Source organism: Penaeus chinensis, chromosome 36, assembly GCF_019202785.1.
Source record: "Penaeus chinensis breed Huanghai No. 1 chromosome 36, ASM1920278v2, whole genome shotgun sequence".
Taxonomy (NCBI): Eukaryota; Metazoa; Arthropoda; class Malacostraca; order Decapoda; family Penaeidae; genus Penaeus; species Penaeus chinensis.
In genome coordinates, this window is record NC_061854.1 from 2,708,392 (window position 1) to 2,720,891 (window position 12,500).

Consider the following 12,500-nt stretch of genomic DNA (forward strand, 5'->3'; position numbering starts at 1 on the left):
GTTACATTACTGTAGGCTATATTTTATATCCATTATAAGAAATATAGAGAAAACATTCGATTCATGGAAAACTGCCCATCTAATGGTCTTTGTTTGCCAGTAGCTTCAAATAATTCAAATATTTGCTCCTTTTTCCTTAACCTTTAAAGACTTCCTGTCCTGTCTTCCTGACCTAAATTTCCCAGGTTCTGACTCGCATACAGAAATGCTATTTGATGATGTCTTTCCTTGGAGTGATTTCTGAAAGTCATTCTCTTTATCTGTCCTCCACAATATGTGTCATCTAGTGAGACCTCTAACAGGTGTAGATAACTCTTGAGACAAATTATTAATATCTTAAATGTTCTTAGCAACACTCACTTATCCTGTACTCATTCTTACCACACACTTCCACATAATTTATAAGGGTTTGTGCTGCACTTTCATAACTTATAATTTCATGATAATTAATACAAAAAAGTACAAGTAAGCTCATCAAGTATACACTCAAGTAATAGAAAATGAGAAAAGAAGAATGAAAATCACTCAAAAGATAATCAACTTCCAGTGAAAGGAACACAGCTTACCTATATTCTATAATAACTGGGAACTTCCATACACTATACTGCATACATATATAATGATGTAATCTGTGAATATGGGAAGGATTGTTCTGCAGCATAATACAAAAGCTTAAAGCCCCCCCAAAAAAGGACGTATTTCCAAACAAAAATAGATGGCTCAATTACAGCTATGAAAAGTTTTTAGTCCTGAGGTATTTTTGTTTACTTATTCCTGAGGACAGCAACTATGATATATATTTGTTCCTAAAACCATGGGATATTAGAGGTAAACTTGTTAGAAAAAAAAAAACACTTAAACAATTAAAAATAAATAGAAGTGGCAGTGTTTTCATTCACACTAAACATCACAAGAGTCATTCACAACTTCCCTTTATTCTGAAAATGAAAAAAATTATGTCCTTGTCATTATTCGCATTCTTAAAAGTCCATATCTGTGTAGCATGTCATCTGGTGTCTTGTTGTGCCGTCACAACTGCGTCAATTATCACAGTGAGAGTTATCTTGTTTGAGTCGAGAACAAGGTCAGTCCCCTGGCCTGGCATTGACTATAGAAGTGTCTGGAGAGCTATGGTAGCTTCACGTCCCATTTTCCCGAAGAATATTGTATTTCTGCAAATCCAAAATTTAAGGAATTAATGGTGTAAAAAATATTGATGAACCTCATTTACAAAGCAAGGCTGAAAATATTTAGCTTAATGTGATAATACTGAAAAATTATGATGTTGGGGATGAAATGAGGTATCTTTCATACAAATTCATATGCAACATACTAAGTATATGTGTAATTTACACATTACACATTTTAGACAAACACACACACACACACACACACACACACACACACACACACACACACACACACACACACACACACACACACACAGTATATATGTACACATTAGTACAGGATATAATCATATAAAACTACTGCATACTTAGGAGATCATCACAAAAGGCATACACACACAAAGTATGTACATTATTGTATGGAGAATAGTATCTAAATCACTATATACATGATAATGGAATGGTTAGTCTTTATATTAAGCAAGACACACACACACATACAGTATATATGTACACATTAGTACAGGATATAATCATATAAAACTACTGCATACTTATTAGGAGATCATCACAAAAGGCATACACACACAAAGTATGTACATTATTGTATGGAGAATAGTATCTAAATCACTATATACATGATAATGGAATGGTTAGTCTTTATATTAAGCAAGATGTGTTTCTTAATATCTATTCATGGTCATACACAAAACTTACATATATTTTTTCTATAAATATTTAAATTATAGAAAAAAAAATCTTGGAAAAACAGAGCAACAATTTGACTAAAATATGAATTATATCTGGAGCCTCACATTTCAAAACAGAACAGTATTCTATCTACTGCTAAGAGAAATAAACTAAACTAACTAAAATGACCCCCCCCCCCCCCTGCAAAATCTAACTTAATGACAAGTGAATTTAGAAGGTGATTATAAATGTCAAAATTACAAATGACTATACAACTCATGCGTTCTATATACAGACAATATACAGAACATGCTTTATCAACGCCTGTTTTAAATGTTGTAAATTGCACAAGATTTACAAAATTGTGTCTAATGCTACCTGAGGTATGTACAACATACAGATATGTATAAATGAAGTTGATGTAAGAAGAAGAATAAAATAATGTAAAAAAAACTATCAAGATGCCACTGGAATTCACTGTGGAATACCTTAGAGAAACCTAGGGCCATCATAGTGGTTTTCTGACAAAAGAGTCCTAAAATAAATCAAGTAGTAGGTTCTATCAAGGGTGCCCCAACCAGCTCATCCTTCCAGGATTTTAGAAAGTTTCATTGGGATGGTCATGGGCATGTTCCTCATGGGGTGGGTGGTGCATTCCCATCCCACTAGACATGCCCATGAAGAGGTTCTGCCAGTACCTCCAGGGTGAAGTCATGCACATGGCTTTGGTCCTGGGGCAGGGGTGCTGCTTCAGGCATTCAACAAACTCTCGGTCGCATTCGCAGAGTTGATGGCCGCAGCTATTAGGACCTCCAAGTGGGCCTTTTGTAGGTACTGGAAACAAAAGAGAAGTTGAAAAACAAAGTCAAACATGCATATACCTATATCTATCTATATATAATAAACAAGATTAATATCTGATATCAATTTAATGAATTCAGCTCTTTCTTTTTCAATCTAAACTTTAAATAAGAATCTTTCTTTGCTCAGCTTATCTAAACTAAGACAATAATTCTATAATACAAGATTACAGAGAAAATATATCATTAAAAAAATGCTAACATTTTAATACAGGAAAGCATGCAAGCGATAAATAAAGAGTTCTCCTTCAGTTTAGTAAGTTCAGTCTTCAAGTGAGAGATCCATTATTCAAGTCCGCTGTTGAACCACATAAATTCCAAATCAAACAAAAAGGAAAACTTGGGTTAAGCAGATACTCTAATAGTGATCTAAATGAACTGACCTGAAATGATTAGGTGAAAACAGGATATTTAAATATATATTCTCACAGGTAGAAATGAAGGAGACTCAAGGAGAGCTCTTTCTCTTCAGCAACAAGAAAACAACTGACTGCTTAAGGGAGAGAATATTTTACAACAGTTTAAATGCAGAAACCGATGGTCTTACATGCAGATATCAAGTGTCAGCAATGGTGGGAGGAAAACCCAGTGTCTCTACTTACCTGACGTCCAACGCAGTCTGTCTTTGAAAACAAACCTAATGTCTGGCAAAAGAAATGTGTTCAAAAATTTTGGTAATTTGGGAGTGTGATATAAATAAGACCTATTGGCAACATGATTAAAGATTGGATGTGACCAATTGGTGGGATATAGCCAGAAATAAGATGTTTTCAACTCTTCATTTGAGATTCTTCTGGATTGGTAAAAGAAAATACCAAGGAGAGGGAATAAGAGAGACAGAATATGAAGGACACACTGCTAAGTGCAAGTGTGGAAAAGACAGGGATATGGGAGTTGCAAAGATTTACTGATCTTTTACTGTGCATAAAGTCAACTGGCCGTAATAATATACAGAATTAAGAAGAGTCAATTGGTGCTGATTAGTCATATATAAGAAAAGTAAGAGTGTCTTTTGAAGTAGCTGAAAGCCCAAAATGTGCATATGCATGTACTATTCAAAAACATTACTACATGCTGAAGGAGTTTTTGCTTATTACATTAAGAATGCAACCAAGCTTTTGTAAGCCTTTTTAAAAAAACTTTCTTGAGAGAAAAAACACATTTATACATTATGTACAGTATCAGAAGCAAGAAGCTATATCCTAGTCTTCAGCAGTAGTTTTTGTGCTGGTCTTTAGAAAAAGCACTTTAATAGTCCCATCAAAACCTTTCATAGCTTCTCTGCCCAACTCCCACTGAATTGTTTAAGCCAATGAGGATAACTTTCACTAAAAAAAGAAAAATGAAAGAAAAGCAATTTTGATTAATTCATACAAATTATTAAGGAACCTATCTGTTGTCACTATTGTATTGTCAATATGTGTTACAATTTGTAAATTATCTAAAGTACATAATCTTATGTTAATATTATTTTCTATAAAGCCTATCATTCAAAGTAAAGATTTATATATATTATAGAGGATGGATACTACATTTCTTGGATTCATGGCAAAAACTATCATAGGCTTTGAAAATCATCCTCATAATGACTCAACCACCTTCTGTACATGCCTAATGTATACTTATCTGGTCAAGAGTCAACTCAGGTCACTTGTAGGATTTCTACGGGTATTTGAGAAAGTAATCCTCGAGGTCATGAGAGCTTCTTGTGCCTCTTGAGTCCCACTGGAAGGTCACAGCCATGGTCAAGGTGTCACTGAAGATCTAGCTTAAGTCATCTCCAAAATCACTGTATCCTGATGTCATCTTGAAGCCAGTAAAGGCAACTTATTTCCCTATAACCAAAGTCTGCCATAGCTTCACAGAAACTGAGTATTGGTTCCTGTTCTTAAGGGGCATCTAGATAACAGGAATGTCTATCATCTTGTGGTGGACCTCTCAAGTCATGTCTCAGTCAACAGTGAGTCGCCTTACCACATCTGGGCTGCCGGCGATGACAGGTCCAGATGTATGAGGCAAAGTACGTGAGAATAAGGGGACACCGAGCTTGATTGTAACACCAGTCATGTCTGGCGCAGCACCTGTTCAGATTCAAAGTCAGAGTCATTTTGTTTGTTACTGTAGTCATTTTTCTCAAAAGTAGGTAGCTAGGGATGATATAAATTGAAAGAAATAAGGAAAAGTCAGTAGTCCACTGTGCTTTGAATCTGTAAGAAAAAGTCATTTGTTATTGATAGCTAAATTGGTCTTAACTGCTGCTCTTGCGGCTTTCAAGACTGTTAGTAGAGATGTAAAGAGACAGTGCTTAAAGGCAGTGCAAATTGGTAAAGAAGGGACAGGACAAACATAAGAAAGAGTGGATGAAATATTGTCATTAATACCTTGTGTCAAATACCTGTGAAAAAAAATACAAACATCAGTATCTTGTCAAACACAAATAATGTAATCTATATATATATGAGGTCTTCCATAAGCCTTTGCTCTGGTCTCCCACCCGCCGGGTCTGTTTTTGGTCAATGGCCCAGCAGCAGGGTAGGGTTGTCAGCTCACTCACCACAGTAAGGTGATCCTCCGTTGCATTTCCACTTGTAGGGAGTAAAGTAGTGATCTATGCCTTTGCAACTTGCATGTTCATAGCACCAATCATGACCCTTGCAACATCTGTAATGTCATTTGATATGAAAATGGGTTAACTTAAAGAGAGAGAGGGAGTGGAATAATAATATGAAATGGGAAATGACAAATTAATATTAAATGAGAGTGCTAGAATAAAGAAACACTCAGCAATGTAAGAATCAAATACTCAAGATCATTTAGTGTATTTGGAAAATCTATATAAATAATCAAATCAATTCCAAATATACCTTCTTATTATTTTGATATACAAAACCACCAAGTATTACTTTAACCATTGTTATTCTGTGTATATCAAACTAGCCTATATGAAAAGAACAACATCAATAAAACACTAAAAAAAAGAATATTAAAATAAACCCAAAAACCTTATTCTCCATAATACCAAGAATACACACACACACACACACACACTTTCCAACAACAGCGACTCAAACCACTCACAGGAACACCCTCAAAACGAACACCACCATTACACATATATATATCTCCTTCCCATTCCACGAAATACTTACTTATCAATGCCATCCACCACAACGCCAGAGCCCAGGAAACCGCAGTAGCACCCATAGCCCTTGTAATCTAAAGGGTTGCAGTCTGTGGCACAGGTCATCATGTTGAACAGGTGGAAGACTGAGCGTTTTCTCCTGCTGGGGGCTATGCTGGTCTGCTCTGGTTCCTCCTGCTGGCTGAGGTCCATGGATGCAGAAGCTGGAAGCGGGAGGGAAGGTTTTAGTGGGCGTACTTCATTGAGGTGGTTTTAGATTTCTAATCTGTGCAGTTAGCATGGATTTTGGTGTGGTGGTGGTGGTGATGATAATGTGATGGTGGCAATGATAATGTGGAGGTGGTGGAGGTATAGGTGGTGATGAAGATGGTAATGATGAGGATGGTGATGATGATGTGATGATAATGTGGAGGTGGTGGTGGTGATGGTGATGAAGATGGTGATGATAATGTGGTGGTGGTGGTGATGAGGATGGTGGTAATGATAATGTTTCGGTGATGATGATGGTGATGATAGTGATGATAATGTGATGGTGATGATAATATGGTGGTGATGAGGATGGTGATGATAATCTGATGGTGGTGGTAATGAGGATGGTGAGGGTGGTGATGATGGTGATGATGTTGATGATGATGAAGTTGTAGTGGTTGCAGCAATATTAAAATAAATCGTAACCATGCTTAGAACAACATAAGCAAAACAAAACTGGCAACAATACAATCACGCTTTTATCAGCATCAGCATTACAAATATTACTTCATTTGACATTACCGTCACAAAAATCAAGCTATTCTACATCAGTAATTAACATGAACGTCCGCAGGAAATTAATTACAGATACCAAAAGTACCCAGAAGAAACAACTGTTTTATCCACAATTATTCGCTTTAAAATACACAATTCACCTCCCCCCACCCCCATCCCTACAACTCGCTATCATGTTCAATAAACTCCAATTTTAAACCAATTCGATCTTTGCCATTCCTCAGTCCGTAATCTATTTCACTCCAGAACGAGGACAGAAAACAGAGGAATCAAGGAGAGATGAATGAGGTACAGGAAGTAATTAACTTGCAATCCGTCTAAGTCGTCCTTTTCTGCGGGAGAAGGTCACGAGTTAATGACCTTGTTGATTATCTTGGTGGTTCATTAATTTACTCAAGAGACCAGAGGGATGTTAGTGGGAATGTGTAACGTTTGCATTGCTCTGGTATTGAATTTCATGGTGAGGAAGGGTTAGTGTGTATTTGCAAGCTGTGGTTAATTGTAGTTTTAAAAGCTCTCTTTTTGAGACTCGTATTAATATTATAATGGCAAGCACCATCGAAATAAGGAAGTGTATAATTACATACATACATACATACATACATACATACATATATATACATGAGTGAGTGAGTGTGTGTGTGTGTGTGTGTGTGTGTATGTGTGTGTGTGTGTGTGTATGTGTGTGTGTGTGTGTGTGTGTGTGTGTGTGTGTGTGTGTGTGTGTGTGTGTGTGTGTGAGTGCGTGTGCGCGCGCGTGTGTGTACACTTACACATATACTTACATATAGGTGTGTGTGCGCGCGCGCGTGCACACACATGCACACAATTATCAAATAACTTAGATTGGCGAAACGATATAAAAATAGAGTTTTGAGCAACCGGAGTTGAAACAGAAAGGAAAGGAACAGCCTTGCCACATCCTCGACATGATCTTGTCAAACATTATGAAAATGGTTAAAAAAAAAAAAAAAAAATCCCAAATAGATTACACTCCATACTGACCTCCACATCGAATCACACTCACAAAAAAAAAAAAAAAAAAATCAAGAAAGAAAGCAGAAGTATATAACAATGTCCACAGCTGACGTAACTTGGCAACACCGTAATTTGGCGCCTATAAATTTTAAGAAGTGTAGCGACTGTTGCAGTATAACATTTTTGTGAAATTCTTTATTATGCAATTTCGTGACGTTCTGGTTTTGCGTCACAGTGGCAAAAGATAGAGATTAAATCATATGACTAGAATGTAAACAAGATGAGGAATAACCACACAACTTGCTTCTAACACGTGTTTGTGTATCAACCGTGTATATACTGTGTAAAACACTCGTAATGGCAGAGGGTGTGAAGAGATGAAAATGTTTATATAGTCTGTAAATGACAATCGATTTTTTTCTCTGGTTTTATTTATGAGAAATTAACAACTATGCGTGCACACGCACACGCACGCACAATCAAACGCATACATATATAAATGTGTGTGTGTGTGTGTGTAAGGTACACACACACACACACACACACACACACACACACACACACACACACACACACACACACACACACACACACACACACACACACACACACTATCTCTCTCTCTCTCTCTCTCTCTCTCTCTCTCTCTCTCTCTCTCTCTCTCTCTCTCTCTCTATCTCTCTTCTTGCTGATATTTGATGTGATACGACCTTTTACAATAACTGTTAACGATAAAAATCTCATACTCGAAAACGTTTTACTCTTTAGGGGAGAGGGGGACAGATAAAGGGAGGGAGGGGGGGGGGAGGGGAGAATGAGATAATGAGAGAATGATAAAATGAGAGTGAGAGAGAGAGAATGAGAGAATGAGAGAGAGAGAGAGAGAGAGAGAGAGAGAGAGAGAGAGAGAGAGAGAGAGAGAGAGAGAGAGAGAGAGAGAGAGAGAGAGAGAGAGAACAACAAGTGAACAATACAAGACAAAGGAGTAAAAGAAACCCATAAAGACAAAATTCGCTAGTGAGCAGAACTAAAAAGAAAATAAAGATTAAAAAAAAGAATAGAAGCAAATCTAAATAAATAACTCATATAACTAGAGAAGGAAAAAAAAAAAAAAAAAAAAAAAAAAAAAAAAAAAGGTTTCATGGTAGCATTGAAGGAACATCGGAATAAAGGAATACATATAATAAAAATGAGGCAAAATATTGAAGAAAAGTTATTTTTTTCATATTTTCTCTCTTATCCCATAAGAACAATTATCTGATCATATGCCTTAAATTATATTAATATCACACATATCAATATATTGCGATAGGCTGCATTAAGGTCAATAGGTCGATGTTCACGTTATATATGAAAGTTTAAACTGAGACCCACTATGGACGCGCATGCCTTCATAATTACGTTCAACAAGACCTGATTTATCGTCCCTTTTAGCTCTCCCTCTTCAACACTTTAGGGAATTTCCCAACACTTGGATGGAATAAAGTAACGATAACTTGTATACATGATTACAACATTTTCCCCCCATTCGGTGACACTCCTATCCTCGACTAACCTGAACATTTAGATGGAATAAAGTAATGTTGACTTGCGTGTGGCTATGTTAAGTTATTGAGTTGGTGTTGAGAGGTTTATTGTCAACTACACGACCACGAATAACGCCACATGATAATTGGGAAAGGTGGAGCTAGCGTGTTACATGGACGTGTTCTACTAATTATATACTGTATTTAACGTGGACGTAGTCTGTGACGGGATTAGATACAAGCGGCAAGAAGTGGGCGTAAGGGTGTGTGTGATTGTGTGTATGTGTGTGTGGGGTGGGGGTGTACAGAATAACAACAATGATGATAATAGTAATAATAAATATAATGATGTTTGTGATGATGATAATGATGATGACATTGATGATAACAAGAAAACCAATATCAGTAAAAATACGACTACTGCTAATAAAAATATTGACTCACGGAATCCTCACTCACTCACTCACTCACACACACACACACACACACACACACACACACACACACACACACACACACACACACACACACACACACACACACACACACACACAGAAATTGGGCAACTGCACCCAGAAATTTTCATGGCCACTTTTTTGCGTATTTACAGCCAATAACCAGTTAACCAAATGACCAATTGGGAAATGAGAGACCAGATCGATTACAGAACAATGCTTTCAGTGACGGGAATAATAATGATAATATTGATTATGACGATGACGATGACGATGACGATGACGATGACGATGACGGTGGTGGTGGTGATGATAATGACAATAATAACGTTAATAACGAAATAAACAAATAAAACGCGACTTTCTAACCAAATTACAACCCTTAAGATCTACAACTTCCCATTACAAGAAAAAAATAAAAAATAAAAATAAAATAAAATCGTCCTTTTCCTCTCTACCGCAACAGGAGTCCCCCATCTGGCCGCATCACTTTCGCTTCCAGGGGCGTCGTCGGAGTGCGCACTTCAAGGTCGACAAGCAGGAAGAGGCGAGAGGAACAGCCTGTCCTGTACTTCCTGCTAGCCGCTGGTCATTTCCCCAAGGGGCCCCTTCGCCGTCCCCAGCAGCGTCAACCTCGTTACAGAGATGCCTGTCCAACGGTTGGCTCGCTAGGTTAGGGTACCGTGACGATTTTTAAAGATAAAAGGTTTGTTTGTATGTTATTTTGGTGTATGTGTGTGTGTGTGGGGGGGGGGTAGGAGGGTGAAGACTGTATTTAAGTTTGTTTTCGAAAGGGTGTACAGTACAAGCGACAGCCCAAGGAGTGAGAGGCGAGATGTAGAGATTGGAGGTAGATAACGATTTGTATTTCTTTTTTTAATGGATTTCCCTTTTTTATATAATGTCTTTAGTCCTATTCCATAGATGTGCTTCTCCTGAATTTATTATTATGGCTTTGACGTTTATCTGACAAAGACGAATTTCACGGTCGTAGGGTTGGATTCCTTTGTCTTTTTTTATCAACGCTTCTTAGATAAGCTTGCGTTTATATGCATATATGAATACAAAGGTAAATATGTATTTAATAAATAGATGCGTGTGTATGCGCTCATGAATACAGTGTATGCGTGTGCGTGCGTGCGTGTGTGTGTGTGTGTGTGTGTGTGTGTGTGTGTGTGTGTGTGTGTGTGTGTGTGTGTGTGTGTGTGTGTGTGTGTGTGTGTGTGTGTGTGTGTGTCGTCTGTATGCGTACATATAACTATTTCTGTGTAAAAAAACAGAGCAGATTACCCCCCTTTAAATAACCTATATCTAAACAATTAATCACTCCTATCCATACACGATGCACTGAGACCCGACGTCGTGGCTAAACCGTCACACACCCCTCGGTCACGTGATGGGAGGGATGAGTTATTACAAGCGCGACTGTAATTTGTACTAACTTCCCCCCTCCCCCTCCCCCCCCCCTCCATAAATTGCGCGTAGCTAAAAGCAGAAAAGGTAATACAATGAGGCAGAGAAATGGGATTTGGAGGGTTACGTCAGTTCGTAATGTTTACGATATCCGAGTTTTGGAAGGAGCTACAGTATTAACTCTTGGCTAGATTACTGTTCTGAGTATGTTGAAACATGTTTATATTTCATATATTCGTTTTCATTACAACATGGAGTATGTATTTTTCTTTTTCTTTGTTTTAACACAGAATAACGAGCAAAACAATAAGCCATATATCAAAGGAAGTAATATTTACTCGTCATGAAAAGAAAATGTATATCATACCCCAGATAGTTTTTTCATTATATAAAACTCCTTTATACGCAAGGTGTTTTTTAAACTATCAGCTGAATTTAAAACGGGGTTTTTGCCTTTCACAATTTATCAACATGAAATGCCGTCCTTCACATCTCAAATAAATCCATGTAGATGGTAAATCATAACTTTCGTCAAAAAACGTTTTCCCAGACGGTCAGGTGATTACCAAGAAAAATGTAAACGTTTCTAGGCTAGATCTAACTTTGTAAAACCGGAAAACAAACTTAATGATAATAAATAATAATAATAACCTTAACAGTTGTAGTAGCAATAGTAGTAGTAGTAGTAGTAACAAAAATAACAACGGTGGTAATAATGTTAATGATGATGATGATGATGATGATGATGATGATGATGATGACAAGCACAACCACTATTCTTAATACTGTCATTAGTCCCCGCAGCGTCCGTTGACCTGGGGGCTTGTCACGCGGACTCGCCACGCCAAGGTCAAGCTACCGAAAGTGTAGCTAAAAGGTCAGTGTCCTCCTGACCTTCCCAGCTGACCAAAACCGCGAGAAGTGATTTGCGATTACATGGGAAGAAAACCAGGAAATGGGAGGTAGAGAGGTTATTGACGTTTAGGTTAAATGAGGCAATTCAGTAATGTGTATGTTGTTTAGGTGTTTTTATTAGTAGTATGGATTGTAATGCTATATAACGGTGATTATAAAGTGTTAATATATTAGGAAAAATGGGGAATATGATGAGCATGATAAGAATAACAATGGTGATGATGATCATAACTAAGAATAATGATAATATCAGTAATACAGCATCTATATTATACTGATTTCTCTTGTTTATACTTATCTTTCGAAATTTGTAGTTTCATTTGAAATAAATCTAGTTTTTTTTTTTTTTTTTTTTTTTTTGCATTGTGGGTTTTTCTACCATTATCAGTGTTAATCCGTAAGGTTATTGTTATCCTCATCATTTCTCTCATAATTCTTAATACAGTACTGTTAGAATATAGTTTTTTCACTAATTTGTTATATTTCTCAATAATTCTCTAGTATGACCAAGGCGCACTGACTAAAAATCTATTATTTCCTCTTAAGAATTCACTTTTTAAAGTCAACACTGAAAAAAGAAAGAAAAAAAAACTATACGAAGGGCAAAAGTCAATCAAACTAGTGCC

The 12,500-nt window shown here is 36.9% G+C and overlaps 1 protein-coding gene across 3 annotated transcripts in view; it reads right to left on the reverse strand.

Moving 5' to 3' along the window:
- LOC125045014 (basic phospholipase A2 pseudexin A chain-like) overlaps positions 1–12,500 on the reverse strand; it is an 85,083-nt gene that overhangs the window by 1,692 nt on the left and 70,891 nt on the right. The window contains exons 2-5 of one of the 3 annotated variants that reach the window (XR_007116522.1): positions 5,830–6,025; positions 4,655–4,761; positions 2,309–2,654; positions 1–1,172 (exon numbers count right to left, since the gene is read on the reverse strand). The exon at positions 1–1,172 is cut by the window's left edge and continues 1,692 nt beyond it. Coding sequence is in view for 1 of the 3 variants with exons in the window: in XM_047642039.1 (XP_047497995.1) it covers positions 1,109–1,172; positions 2,519–2,654; positions 5,235–5,341; positions 5,830–6,025 (503 nt within the window). In the remaining 2 variants the exon portion in view is untranslated. Of the gene's footprint in view, positions 1,173–2,308; positions 2,655–4,654; positions 4,762–5,234; positions 5,342–5,829; positions 6,026–12,500 lie in introns of all 3 variants that reach the window. The other 2 variants (XR_007116521.1, XM_047642039.1) reach the window with 2 other exon arrangements.